Below are 15879 nucleotides of genomic sequence, written 5' to 3' on the forward strand. Positions count from 1 at the left end.
AAGTACAGTCGACTCTGTGCCTTCCTGCACAAGGCATCTGTGTTGGCAGTCCAGTCTAGCTTCTCGTCCAACTGTACTCCCAGATACTTGTAGGTCTTAACCTGCTCCACACATTCTCCATTAATGATCACTGGCTCCATATGAGGCCTAGATCTCCTAAAGTCCACCACCATCTCCTTGGTCTTGGTGACATTGAGACGCAGGTAGTTTGAGTTGCACCATATCACAAATACTACTGCCTCTTTGGGATGTATCTATCCCGTAATCAACTTCGGCCAGCTCTTCTCTCATACTTCTGTAATTCTTTACTCCACTATAATACTGATACATTTGATTTCAGCTTCTCCCTCTGAAATTGCAGGATAAAATCTATCACATTATGATCACTATCTCTTGAGGGTTCCTTTACCTTAAACTTCCTTATCTAATCCTGTTAATCACACAAATAATATCTATTTGACATTTCCTTTGCCCTACTTTACCTATCCTTTTGCCTTTCATTCCACAATCTACAGTACTCTAATGTGCATTTATCATTGAACACATCTACCTTTCCAGTTCTGATGATAAAAGGTGATTTGAAATCTGTACTTCCTACAGATGAATTCTGACAAATTTAAGTATTTTCTACTACTGTAAATTATGTTTCATTTGCATTATTTCCAGCAACTGATAGACAATAAAAATTTGAAACAGACCAACTCATGTCAAAAATACTTCATGAAAGATAATCAGAATCAATAAATATAGATCACTATAAATAAAACCCTGGGGAAAAAGCTATGTAAGTATTCAAAATGCAATAAAATTATATCATTTCCAAACTTGTTTATTGGAATAGCAGTTCTTGGATATCATTAGTCTCTTCTGCATCTGCACTTGATTCTGGATTTGTTGCTGCTGGACAAAAACTACAAAATAATATATTACATTTTAAAAACATTTGCCATTTTATTTGCAACTATTTTAAATACAAAGAATATAGATGGATATATTTCCCCATTTATAATATTATGTAAACAAAAGTAGCAGAAATGTATACAACAGTTTTTGTTTTCTAATCTGACCAGTCAATTGAATGGTAGTTTTTGTGTATTATTGATTAAAAGTCCGTGCTAATCCATACTAACTAAAGCTCAAACTCTCTGATCTGTTAACACTTGCAGTAAAGTCAATCATCCATCAGTTTATCCTGGACACTGAATTAAAAACTTCAAACATGGTCCCGAAGCAGATCCAGAGTTTAGTATAGAATACAACTTGGCTCTCAGGTGCAGTTCTTTTTCTATAGTGAAAAATCTATTCCAATCTTTTGCAGAGGAGGAAAAAAAAACAAATTGATTATGAAAGCAATAATTTCCCCACTGTCCACACACGGTTTAAGCGGCATTAAGGGCACTCTCATAAAAGGTGTCATGGCGTTGTGTCAGACAACGGAACCCCTGTGCTTTAGAGTAAGTGTCGAACACATTTTCAAAAACTGCACAGCCTGTTGCTGAGATTACTAACATGGACTGGATACCATGTTCATTTTCATTCCCCTTTTTAAAAAAATTCCTTGACCTTGATTACATTAATCAGAATAGCAGTTGTTGGAACTGTGTGCAACATTTTGTGTGGTTGTTGTTGAGAAAGTAGATTAATCAGCTTAATCATTATCTTCTTCCTCTTCTTCACTATCCTCAATTCCTTCACTGTCTTCCTGATCTTCTTCCTCCTCTTCCGTCTCTGGAATATCCCACTGTGGATGAGTTTCTGGTACTTGCTTTGCCTCTTGGACTTCAAACTGAATTAAAAAAAATTTTTAAAAATCATGCGATAAGTACTTATTAAATGCAAGGTCATCACATTCTGATCTTCAGCTGGCTGTTTGAACAAGGACATCCAGCCGACTTGTGTGTAGGTCAACTTGTTTCTGACTTCTACATCAGCACAATGCAATGGAAAAGTCACATTCATGCTGGTATCAGGTGGGAGTGTTTTTGGTCTAACTCTGACATCACAGTGCAGGGTTAGATGATGAAAGGCCTGATGCATGTCTGACCACCTCACCTTCATGCTACAGAATACTGATTGGATGTAATGTGATTTCCTCATTCAAAATGGGTAATGAACATTGATGGAAAAGTTCGGATAAGCAAGGTGACTTTTCTATATTTTTAATTAATTCCAAGCACTTACTCTAAATTCATCTTTAGCTATTACGTTTCTGATCTACCAGTGCAAGGTCTCAGGACTGGACAATTCTCCCTATTCTGCAAGCTGGCTGAGGTAGTGAGGATTCCAAGACAGTTGGATCCAGAAAGATGAAAAGCAGCCACGATAAAAAGGCCCAGGACAATGGCTGGACCATGGATCAGAGGACAATATTACAGAGAAACAGAAACTATTCCTGGGGGGCAATTATGATTGTTTAACAATTAGCCATATTCCACCAGTGAGGTTTCAGTAGATTTGTTGCAAGATTGCCTTCAATACTCCAGAAGAATTTTGGATTAAAAATTAAGAATGGTAACTCTTGAACCACTTTCACCATTGCAACTCCAAGGAGGCATTTTTAAAATAAATGTCATAAAATGCCTTGCAGCATTTCTGTCATATTACAATGTCAGTTCATATTCATGTGCAGTATTGTACTCCCTAACTTATTAGCTACTAATTAACTGTATGATATTCCAAAATGACTGGACAATTTTCACCACCACACCAAAGGAGGATAAGCACAATATCATTTTCTAAACATTAATAACTGAAATATCCTTTCCTGACACAGGTAATGGGGAAGAATATGGTGCCATTTAAAATTGAGTCAGTTAAATGATGTTTCAATGTTACATCAAAGTCTCAGAAATTATGACCAAGTATATTAAATGAGGGAAGTCAAATTCTTTTGGTTTGGATATCAGCCAGTCTACCATTCAAGGCAAATGAACGCTCCTTAATCTCTGATAACATCACCAAGATCCTTCACCTATTAGCTTTAACTTTGCCAACTTCATACGGTCATTCTCTAATATTAAAGCTGGCTCTTGAATGGTATACATGTTTCACCTGAACGAAATACAGATTTGTTCCAAATAATACTGCTGCCTTGCCTAGGAAGATCTCTACCTCTCTTCCACTCACACTCTAGATTACAGTAAAAGATTGTTCCAATTACAATTAAGACTCCAGTATCTTTTTATTTTCAGCCCACTACCAGCCCTCCAATCCTGCTATCAAAATCCACTCAATTTTCCCCTGCAACATTAATGTTCAGAATTTCATTCCATCCAAACAGTTAACGTTTCTAGCACCAACTTACAACGCTTTGGGTACATGAATTACTATATAGTGGGAACACTTGTAACAAAAGGATAACATTTAAAGGGTTGTTAGACGCAATAAAGAAATATTCTTGCAGCAAACATCTCAAGTGGCATCTCACCCTTCCTATATAGTGACAAATTGAGCAGAGGCAAGGTCGAGATCACAAAATGTGATCTATACGGTCCATTTCATCTTGACTGCTTAATTCAAATCACCATGTGATACAGGCACTGGAAGCCACACAAAATGTTTACAAAAGTACAGGAAAGAAATCAAAAGTCAGAAAGACAAAAGTCTGATTCTATGACTTCAAATATAACATTAAAACAATTTACCTTTAATGGCCTGATTAGATCTAAACCCATATAAGAATCAGACCTCAGAATTACAGAGTATTGATAATTGCCGGGTTTATATGGTGCAGAGAATTTCAATTCAATCTGAAACAGAAGGAAATGAAATGTTAAAGATTAAATTAACTAAATAGTTCCTAAAAATGTAATTTTGTTCCACATTTGCATAAAGTTGTATTTTATATCTAAACTGGTTGTGAAAAGAATTTGCAATTTAGACCACATTCTTTACCAATTTTGGTTGCCTCAAAATATTCTAGAGCCCACAAAATAATTTCATGTGCAAGACTACTACAATGTACACTCAGTGGTCACTTTATTAGATATACTGGGTCTTTAATGCAAAACATTTAATCAGCCAATCATGTGGCAGCAATTAAACACATAAGAACATGCAGACATGTTCATGAAGTTCCATTGTTGTTCAGACCAAACATCAGAATGGGGAAGAAAAGTGATCTAAATGGAATAATTGTTTGGTGCCGGACAGGAGGGTTTGAGTATCTCAGAAACTGCTGATCTCCTGGGATTTTCACACAATAGTGTCTAGAGTTTACAGATAACGGTGCGAGAAACAATACAGTATCCAGTGAGTGGCAGTATAGTGGGCAAAAACGACTTGTTAATGAGAGGTCAGAGAATGTCCGGACTGGTTCAAGTCGACACAGGAAGGCAACTAACTCAAATAACTACGCGTTACAGCAGTGGTGTGCAGAAGAGCATTTCTGAAAGTACAACATGTTGAATCATAAAATGGATGGATTACAGTAGCAAAAGTCTACACAGGGTTCCACTCCTGTACCTAATAAAGTGGTAGTTGAGTGTAGAGAGCATCACAGCAAGCTGTGGAATAAAGGTCAGAAACCAATATTGGCTGAAGAATAGCTATTATTCCAGACAGTAGATGCAATTCACCTGTTCTTTAAACTAATGTTATGGAAACTTTTTAAAAAAAAACAGCCCAAGAGAAAATATGGAAGCTCTGTTGGCTGCTCAATCTGCAACACATCATCCATGGTAGTGAGATATACCTACAGAATGTCAGCCTGGATGTGCATGCTCATATCCCCGGAAATGTCATCTTAATAAGATTTTACTCAGGAGTACCACCAACCAAGATATGCCTGGACTCTGATCATCCAAACCCTAAAAAATTATGTTCAGCTCAAGTCTTTGAACATAGTGGCACTAATGACATAAGTAGACCAGGTGAGGAGATCCTGAAGAGAAATTTTAGTGAGCTAGGTAGAAAGCTGAGAAACAGGACCTCCAGGGTAGCGACTTCTGGATTGCTGCCTGTGAGGGCAAGAATAGAATGATTTGGCAGGTGAATGCAGAGCTAAGGAACTGGTGCAGGAGGCAGTGGTTCAGATTTATGAATCATTGTGATCTCTTCTGCAGAAGATATGACCTGTACAAAGTGACGGGTTACACCTGAACCTGGGGGGGGGGGGCCAATATCATTGTGGGCAGGTTGGCTAGAGTTGTTTGGGAGGGTTTAAACTAATTTGGCAGGGGGATGGGAACCGGAGTGATAGTGCTGGAGATGAGGTAGTTGGTTTACAGAGCAAATGTGGAGTGAGACTCCTGGCAAAGGGAGGCTGACGATAGGGCAAAATTGCAGTCAACAGGATGAGTTGCAATTTGAAGGGTGAACAAAATCAAAAACAGTGAATACAGGACTGAAGGTGTTATATATGAACGCACGCAGTATATGGAATAAAGTAGATAAACTTGTAGCACAGTTGCAGATTGGCAGGTATGATGCTGTAGGCATCACTGAATCATGGCTAAAAGAAGATTATAGCTAGTTTAATGTCCAAGGAAACACATTGTATTGAAAGGAAGGCAGAGCGGATGGTGCTGCTCAGTAAAAAAAAATAAAATTGAATCATTACAAAGCGCTGACATAGGGTTGGAAGGTGTTGAATCATTGTGGAAAGAGCTCAGGAATTTCAGGGGTAAAAAGACCCTGATGGGAGTTATATACAGACCCCCAACCAGTAGTAAGGATGTTACAAAGGGAGATAGAGAATGCATGCTGAAACAGCAATATTACAATAGTCATGGGGGATTTCAATATGCAGGTAAATTTGACAAATCAGGGTAGTTCTGGATCCCAAGAGCAGCAATTTCTAGAATGCCCTTTTTAAGAGCAAATTGTGGTTGAGCCCACTGGGGATCAGCTATTCTGGACTGAGTGTTGTGAAATGATCCGGAATTGATTAGAGAGCTTAAGGTAAAAAAAAATCCTTAGGGGCGAATGATCATAATATGGTCAAATTCATCCTAAATTTTGAGAAGGAGAAGCTAAGTCAGATGTATCACTATTACAGTGGAGTAAAGGGAATTACAGAGGCATGACAGAAGAGTTGGCCAGAATTGATTGGGAAAGAACAATGGCAGGGATGACAGCAGAGCAACAATAGCTGGAAATTCCAGAAGCAATTTAGAAGGCACAGAATATATACATCCCAAACAGGAAGAAATCTTTTCATCAAGGAGAGGACCACACCAGTCATATCAAAGAAGTCCAAATCCAATCTTCTGCAAACTGCCAAATCATGAGAGATGAGGATTGATGTGGGGAGCAAGTTGCAGTTCCCAGGGGTGGTGCAAACCACACTTTGACCAGACATCACACTGTGGTCCACCGAAGACAAGAAAATCATCCTGGTGGAGCTGACAGTACCGTGGGAGGAGGATGCGAGGAGGCTCATGAGAGGAAGGCCCTGAAGTACCAGTCCTTAGCCCAGGAGCACAGGGACAGAGGATGGCAGACATAGCTATTCCACATGGAGATCGGCTGTAGAGGATTCCCAGCAAGGTCAGCATGGTGGTTGCAGTCTGCGTTGGGCCTTAATGAAAAGAGCAAGGCTTTTTTCACAAGGATGGGGGAGGAAGCAGAAAGAGCCTCTTTCTGGATATGGAACAGGTGAGCGGAGTTGAGCTGGAAGTCAGGAACAGATGGGCAGTGATTAGGCCCCCACTGCTGACCTGCCAACTGGAGAGTGTAGTAGTTAAAGGTTGAAACACCATGAAGGCTGGCAACCACCTGACGATACCTGCTTCAGGCCAAAGGCTCCAGTTACCTCATCAGGTACCTGAAGAGAGAACCCTGGTGTATGATGCAAGAAAAGTTGACATAACTACAGCTAACAAGAAATCAAAGCCAACATAAAAGCTGAATAGAGGACATATAATGGAGCAAAAATTAGTGGGAAGTTAGGGGATTGGGAAGCTTTCAAATACCAACAGAAGGCAAGTAAAAAAGTCATTAAGGTACAGATGGAATACAAAAGCTAGCTAATATTAAAAAAGATACCAAATGTTTCTTAAGATACATAAGGTGTATAAGAGAGGTGAGAGTGGATATCAGATCGCTGGAAAACGATGCTGGGACAAGGAAATAGCGGACAAACGGAATAAGCATTTTGCATCAGTCTTCACTGTGGAAGTTCCAGGTGTCAGGGGTCATGAAGTGTGTGAAGTTACCGTTATTAGAGAGAAGATTCTTGGGAAACTGAAAGGGCTGAAGGTAGATCAGTCACCTGGACCAGATGGTGTTCAACCCCAGGGATCTGCAAGATGAGGCTGAAGAGATTGTGGAGGCATTAGTAAGTGATTTTCACAAGAATCACTAGATTCTGAAATGGCCCCAGAAGACTGAAAAATTGCAAATGCCACTCCACTCTTCAAGGGAGAGAGGCAGAAGAAAGGAAATTTTAGGCCAGTTAGTCTGACCTCAGTGGTTGAGAAGATGTTGGTGTTAATTGTTAAAGGAGTAATTTTGGGGTATTAGAGGCACATGATAAACTAGGCCGTAGTCAGTATAGTTTCCTCAAGGGAAAATCTTGCCTGACAAATCTGTTAGAAATCTTTGAAGAAATAACAAGCAGGATAGACAAAGGGGAAGCAATTGATATTGTGTATTTGGATTTTCAGAAGGCCTCTGACAAGGTGCCACACTTGAGGCTACTTAACTAGCTATGAGACCATGGTATTACAGTAAACATTCTAGCAGGGATAAAGCTGTGGCTGACTGGTAGTTAGCAAAGAGTGAGAATAAAGGGAGCCTTTGCTGGTTGACTGCCAATGACAAGTGGTGTTCAACTGGGTCTGTGTTGTGGCTGATTCTTATTACATTATATGTCAATGATTTGGATGATGGAATTGATGTCTTTATTGCAACGTCTGCAGATGATACGAAGGTTGGTGGAGGGGCAGGTAGTGTTGAGGAAGCAGGGAGACTGCAGAGCGACTTGGATAGATAAGAAGAAGAATTTCAGGAAGTGTATGGTCATACACTTTGGTAGAAGAAATGAAAGGGTTGACTATTTTCTAAATGGAGAGAAAATACGAAAACCTGAGGTACATAGGGACTTGGGAGTCCTTATGCAGGATTCCTTAAAAGGTTAATTTGCAGGTTGAGTCTAGGGTGAGGAACACAAATGTGATGTTAGCATTCATTTCAAGAGAACTGGAATATAAAAGCAAGGATGTAATGTTGAGACTATAAAGCACTAGTGAGGCCTCTCGAAGTATTGTGAATAGTTTTGGGCCCTTTTATCTTCGAAATGATGTGCTGAAACTGAGAGGGTTCAAACCAGGTCACAAAAATGATTCCAAGTTTGAGCAGCTTGTCATATGAAGAGTGTTTGATAGCTATGGGCCTGTATTCACTGGAATTCAGAAGAATGAGGGGTGACCTCATTGAAACATATTGAATGGTGAATGGTCTTGATAGACTGGATGTGAAGAGGATGTTTCCTATGGTGGGAGAGTAAGACCAGAGGACACAGCCTCAGAATACAGGGGCTTTCTTTTAGTATGGAGATGAGGAGGAATTTTTTTTAGCCAGAAAGTAGTGAATCTATGGAATTCTCTGACACAGGCAGCTGTGGAGGCCAAGTCTTTATGTATACTTCAGATAGAGGTTGGTAGATTCTTGATTGGTCAGGGCATGAAGGGAGTAGGGGAGAAGGTGGGAGACTGGGGCTGATGGGAAAAATGGATCAACCAAGATGAAATGGTGGAGCAGACTGGATGGGTCAAACGGCCTGTTCCTGTTCCCATGTCTTATATGGAACATAAATCCATTTGGAAGATAACCCAATCCAACAAAATGCTGGGTAGAAATATTTTGCAATAAACAGATGGTTACAATCAGCCTTACTACAGGTTTAAAACTTATATACAAGTACAGTCTTTTCGTTCATACACACAGCACAGTAGTCGTCTTTCAAAACATATTGAGCATCGTGAGAACCATTTCTACCTTGTCATGAAATTAGAACAAATAGTATTGCTTTAAAGTTTAAAAAAAAACTACCCCTGAATTTAAGATCCTTTTAACTTTGTCCTAAACATGTCACTTTTATACATTTCAAGCTGCAAGATAACTAGAAAAGTAAACAGTAGAAGACAAGGAAAACAAGCTGTGAGATGCAGGATATTTATTTTACCCAATGAATCCATTCACAGCAACACATTTTGATTTTTAGAGAAGCGTTCAAGGTTTTAAAAGTAATCAGAACTTACCTCCTCCTGCTCTTTAAGAGTGCATACATGATATGGCATTGATATTAACATGTGTTCTTTCCTGTCTGCAATATAAAGCCACCACCACTCTTGTTTCTCCTGGAAAAAAAAGTTCACTGTGAGTGTTCCTGGAGGGCTGGATTGATAATATCACAAGACTCCGTGTAGAATAAATTGTTTGTATTTAATTTCATCTTATTTGCAATCAGAAGACAAAGTTTGTATTATACTGTAATAATCCACTATCCAACTATTTAAAAATTGCAGCTGTTATTTGCCCTGAAACTCAGCATGGCCCCGGTCCCCACACTCCCTACCCACTCTCTGGTCCCCATGCTTCCACAAGGGTTGTATATTGTGGAATTTAGATCAGGAATCGAATAATCAAAATACTGAAGAAAACATTAGGCAGAAAGAAACTATTACTACTTACTGGGAAAGTCAGAGCACAGATCAACATAATGCAGGGTCAGCTGATTTATTCCTATATCTATTGTGAGGATAGGGATCGTAAGACAAAACAGGATACCAGAACCTGATAAACTAAGCTTATTTGAGTATGGTGATGGGCCGTATCTTAATGGCACAACAAAGGATTTCAGCTGTAATGAGAATAATGACTGGGCAGAAGTGGAGCTGTACTTTTAAGTTCAGCTCATGGTTGAGCAAAGCAGCAAAATAACCAGTATGCTGTAAACCTAAGAATGCAGCTCAAGAGAGGATGGCATCAGGAGTGTGAACACAATTTTTACTACGAACAGAGTTTCAGTTCTTGAAGTCTCTAATTATAGATATTTATGGCATGGCTACAATTTGATATAAAACAATTTGGCAAAAAAGATTATTGTGGCGTCATGCTAAGGCAGTAGTGCTAGTATTTCTAGTCAGTTTCCATATATAGGCAAAGCAACAAAATACAAGGGGACATGAGAATGAGAATACCCACACTGGGATTCTGCAGGTATGGTCATGTAGCAAGTCTGGAAAGAAATGCATTAGACAATTACATTGTTCAAAAAAAACTACATCCTAACAGCTTAGAATCTTCCAAACTTCCATCCAGTACAAATGTGACAACCATAGGTTAAAAAAAGATTAAAAATCCACAGATGTTGCAGAAGTTAAACAAACATAAAATGCTGAAAACATCAGGTCAGTCAGTAGCTTTAGACAAAGAAACAGTTCACATTTTAGGTTGAAGACTATCAGAATTGGAAAAGAGAAAACAAGTTGGTTATAAGCTGCAGAGAGCATGGGAGAGGGACAAATTGGGCACAAGATTCAGAGATCAGTACAAGCCAGAGTCATAGCAGGGAAAAGCTGCGTAGAATAGAACATGTATGTATATTATGTGCTCCATTTTAGCATTATAAATAAAATTTCTTAAGGGAAGTGATTACTGCTTCAACAGAATTTAAGGGATTTGTCCACCAGATCATTTGAATTCTGACTGGAGGGAAAATGAGGAACAAGTTACTTCCATTAATTTATAAAATACTAGCACCTCTTCTGAGCAGATCAAAGTGCGAAAAATAAAAGTAAATACGGTTCTACAAAAAGGAAAATGATTTTGGCTTTGAGAAAGGAACTAGTAGATAATATATCTGAATTACCAAAGGGCATCTGATGAGGTACCACAGGTTGGAAATAATAATTAACATGGTTAAAGGATTGTCTCAAGAACAGAAAACATTAAGTGGCCCATTTTTCAGTTTAGCCAGCTTTTACAAGTGTTAGGAAGATAAGAATCGTATTCATTATCACTATATGTTGTGAAATTTGTTTTGTAGCAACAGTACGGTACAATACATAAAAACACAAAAAAATTACAATAAGAAATATTAAAAATTGGTGGTGCAAAAAGAGAGCAAAGTGAGGCCATGCCCGTAATTCATGGTCCATTCAGTTATCTTGTCATGGAGGAGAAAAAACTGTTCTGAAAATGTAAGTTTGTCTTCAAATTCCTATAACCTCCTCCCTGATGGTAGCAATGAGAAGAGGTCCAGGATGGTGGGAGCCCTTAATGATGAATGTTGCTCTTTTTGGGGCATCGGTTTTTGAAGATGTCTTCGATGGTGGGGAGGGTAGTGCCTATGATGAAGCTGGACAAGTATACAACCCTTTGCAGCTTTTCCCAGAACTGTGCTTTGGCACCTCCATACCAGATGGTGATGTAATCAGTTAGAATGCTCTCCACGGTACACCTGTAGATATTTTCTAGAGACTATGGTGACATATTAAATCTCCTCAAACTCCTAATGGAAGTTAGCTGCCGACTTGCCTTCTTCATAATTGCATCAATATATTGGGCCCAGAATAGATCTTCAGAGATACCTCTACCCAGGAACTTGAAGCTGCTCACTCTTTACACTGCTGACTCCTCGATGAAAAATAGTGTGTTCTCTTGATTACCCTCCCTGAAATCTTGGTTTAACTGGCATTGAGCATAAGGTTGTTGCTGAGGCACCACTCAACCAGCTGATTCATCTCACTCCTGTACGCCTTTTCATCACCACCTGAGATTCTGCCAACAATTGTATCATCGGCAAATTTATACAATGGCTTTTGATCTGCATGTAGCTACACATTCACGAGTGTAGAGAGTAGAGCAGTGCGCAAAAGACATATTCTCGAAGCTTGCCTGTGTTGAATATCAGCAAGATGTTATTTCTGATCTGCACTGACCATGGTCTTCCAGTGAAGAAGTCAAGGATCCAGTTGCAGAAACCCAGGTTTTGAAGCTTGTTGATTAGTACTGAGAAGGTAATGGTGTTCAATGCTGAGATGTAATCAATAAATAGCAGCATAACATAGGTACTGCTGTTGTCCAGGTAGTCCAAGGCCAAATGGAAAGTTAGTGAGATTGCATACATAGTAGATATATTGTGACAACTGGTAAATTGAGTGTCCAGGTCTTTGATTAGACAAAAGTTAATTCTAGCCACGACCAACCTCAAAGCACTCCATCACAGTAGATACAAGTGCTACTGGACAATAGTCATTGAAGTAGCTCACCCTGCTCTTCTTCGGCACTTGTATGATTGATACTCTTTTGAAGAAGGCAGGAACCTCCCACTGTAGCAGTGTAAGATTGACAATGGCCTTGAACACAAGCCAGTTGGTTGGCATAGGTTTTCAGTGCCTGCAAGGTACACCATCAGGGCCTGACATCCTGTGAAGGCTCATCCTCTTTAAAGATGTTCTGACATTGGCCTCTGAGACAGTTAACATAAGGTCAGTAGACACTGTAGGGATTCACACAGGTTTAATTTTATTCTCTTTCAAATTGTGCATAAAAGGTGTTCCAACACATCAGGGAGTGAAGAATCCCTGATCAGTACCAAGCCCTTGGGTATTTAGCATTTATACCAACCACATACATTACAGCACATTTCCTAATCAGACAACATGGTCGAAGAATGAGCTACGATAGAAATGTATACAAAGATACAGATAGCTTAACTGAATGGATGAGATTCTGATAGATGGAGTATAACTTGGATAAAGATTGATCATTGATGATAGAAAAATATAAAATAGAAGTATGAATCGAAGTTTTTTTTAAGATACAAGAAGCTTGTTAATGTTGGTGTTGTGTTATCTAATACAAAAAACAATGACATTACAATGCAAGTGCATATAAGCAACTAGGAAAGCAAATGATACATCGTCTTTTACTGCCAGATGTACGAGGCCTTTTCCTAATTACACATCCTCAAAATCCATCTTTTGTAATTCCACTAGTAATAAGATTCAGTTCAAAAACTGACCTTAGGATTAGTTCATTAGTTACCTCCTTCCAACATGAATAAGACCCATATTTTTCAAATTTCTACCCTTTTTAATATAACCGGTCTTCAGTTCATGTTAACACATTACCCACAATACTACGTACTCTTATTTCATTCACCAAACTTTTATTCCACAGTTTGGTTATAGCCTCTGGAATTTTGCTATTGAAAGATGTCAAGTTAACTGGACTAAAAATCTTTTTCCCTTTTGTCTTCTTCCATCAGTCATGCTCTTGCTGAAAGGTAAACTATGTTTGAGGAGAATCTCTTTCATTCAGCTCCAGTTCCTGTACATCCATCATGACTGTTAACTAAAGTTTTAAACCATTAGCATCATACACACATTCATTCCTGAAATCCCTCTAGTTCTTTGTGTCTCTCACATTTAGGGTTTTTCCTTAAGTTCTATTTTAACCAAACTTTTGCTCATTCCAAATTAAATTTGATATCAATTTTTGTTTAAGGCATGGAAGTTAACAGCACATACTTAGGTTGTGGTGGGTACACAACTCTGGACAGAACAGTCAGGTTTGAACCTGGATCCCCAGAACTACAAAGCAGCAGCACTAATACTGTGTCACTATTTGCAAATTACTGTTCTTGCTATTTTAGTTATTCGAATGTCATTCGATGCAGCCCTCTTTCCTTGCACTCCATTCTCCTCAAGCATGGACAACCTTACACTTTCATCTTTCAATTAGTTTACTGAAGTTTGAATAGAAATATCCGAAGTTTTGCATAGAAAGATAAGCCTGTAGTTAGCAGTAAGATGACTTAGTGCAAATGTATTCAAATTCTAAAGCTGATCACATTCTAACAGTTTGTCCGATACAGACATTTATTGCTTCATAAGCAACATGTATTATGTTAGATTAATAACAGAAGACTAAATTCCTGGGCTAAGCAGGACAAGTAGCATCAGTGCAGAGAGAAACAGATTACTCTGTAATATTGTTTTGCTTCTGGATGATCGTTTAATTAAGTTCCTTAACGTGGCCTGCACTAACCTCAGGGAAATATAGCGTATGTACTGGGTGGGTGATCTTTGATTTGGTTTCAAGTAGGGCTCGCTCTCTTCTTTGGATGCTTTGTTGTAGTGCTTCCCATTCCTGTTTGAAAGGATACAACACAATTAAATTAATATAATTCAAACAGGTTACACAGTAAAGATTTTATAAAATTGTATTAATTATTTTGTTCGCGATGTTGTGCTGACCTTTTAACCTACTCTAAGATCAATCTAACCCTTCCCTCATACATCGCCCTCCATTTTTATCATCCATGTGCTTAAGGTTTCTTAAATGGCCCTAATGTGTCTACTTCTACCACCACCCCAAGCAGGGCAATCCACATACTCATCACTCTCAATGTAAAAAAAAACCATACTTCTGATATCAACCCCTCCCCCATACTTTCTTCCAAACACCGTAAAACTATGCCCCTCATATTACAATTTATGCCCTTGGGAAAAGTCTCCAACTATCCACTTGATCTATGAATCTCATCACATTGTACATTTCTACTATGTCATCATAAACCAGAGATCATTCTAGTGTCTATAGCTTTCTGTTGTTTTACCAGGTGATCCATCATAAGACTGCAGCACATTTCTGACTTAAGATTTAATCAAATCTTTAAAATTACAGAAGACCATAAAGACAAATAGTAAATGCCCCATTTAGTACTTTCTGCAAATAATATGCTTACTACAATTTCTTAACCCAATTACCTCATTAAAGTATTTTCTTTAATTTCAATGGTCACCCAAATAACTTGCATAACAAATGAATTGTTTCAATACAAAATAGAAATACAGAGAGCCTTTTTCGGTTGGCTGCCAGTGACTAGTGGTATTCAGCAGGGGTCGGTATTGGGACCACTTAGTTTTACATTACACAGTGGCATGAAAAAGTTTGGGCAACCCTGGTCAAAATTTCTGTTACTGTGAATAGCTAAGTGAGTAAAAGATGACCTAATTTCCAAAAGGCATAGAAACATAGAAAATAGGTGCAGGAGTAGGCCATTCGGCCCTTCGAGCCTGCACCGCCATTCAGTATGATCATGGCTGATCATAAAGCATAAAGTTAAAGATGACACATTTCTTTAATATTTTAAGCAAGATTACTTTTTTTTTATTTCCACCTTTTACGGTTTCAAAATAACAAAAAAGGAAAAGGGCACAAAGCAAAAGTTTGGGAACACTGCATGGTCAGTACTTAGTAACACCCTCTTTGACAAGTATCACAGCTTGTAAATACTTTCTGTAGCCAGCCAAGAGTCTTTCAATTCTTGTTTGGGGGATTTTCACCCATTCTTCCTTGCAAAAGGCTTCTGGTTCTGAGAGATTCTTGGACTGTATCACATGCACTGCTCTTTTGAGGTCTATCCACAGATTATCGATGATGTTTAGGTCCGGGGACTGTGAGGGCCATGGCAAAACCTTCAGCTTGCGCCTCTTGAGGTAGTCCATTGTGGATTTGGAGGTGTGTTTAGGATCATTATCCTGTTGTAGAAGCCATCCTCTTTTCATCTTCAGCTTTTTTTTTTAAACAGATGGTGTGATGTTTGTTTCCAGAATTTGCTGGTATTTAATTTAATTCACTCTTCCCTCTAACAGCGAAATGTTCCCCGTGCCACTGGCTGCAACACAAGCCCAAAGCATGATTGATCCACCCCCGTGCTTAACAGTTGGAGAGGTGTTCTTTTCATGAAATTCTGCACCCTTTTTTCTCCAAACATACCTTTGCTCATTGAGGACAAAAAGTTCTATTTTAACTTCATCGGTCCACAGGACTTGTTTCTAAAATGCATCAGGCTTGTTTAGATGTTCCTTTGCAAACTTCTGATGCTGAATTTTGTGGTGAGGATGCAGGAAAGGTTTTCTT

At 38.8% G+C, this 15879-nt stretch overlaps 1 protein-coding gene across 1 annotated transcript in view; it reads right to left on the bottom strand.

The window, feature by feature from the left end:
- Window positions 1–926: 926 nt before the first annotated feature.
- Window positions 927–15879, bottom strand: part of sec63 (SEC63 homolog, protein translocation regulator) — a 90928-nt gene continuing 75975 nt past the window's right edge. Inside the window, exons 18-21 of the mRNA XM_073055876.1 lie at window positions 14002–14103; window positions 9204–9302; window positions 3645–3749; window positions 927–1786 (exon numbers count right to left, since the gene is read on the bottom strand). Of these exons, the coding sequence (XP_072911977.1) occupies window positions 1649–1786; window positions 3645–3749; window positions 9204–9302; window positions 14002–14103 (444 nt within the window). The 3' untranslated portion in view covers window positions 927–1648. The remainder of the gene's footprint in view (window positions 1787–3644; window positions 3750–9203; window positions 9303–14001; window positions 14104–15879) is intronic.

The sequence above is a fragment of the Hemitrygon akajei genome, chromosome 9 (genome assembly GCF_048418815.1).
Source record: "Hemitrygon akajei chromosome 9, sHemAka1.3, whole genome shotgun sequence".
Classification (NCBI taxonomy): domain Eukaryota; kingdom Metazoa; phylum Chordata; class Chondrichthyes; order Myliobatiformes; family Dasyatidae; genus Hemitrygon; species Hemitrygon akajei.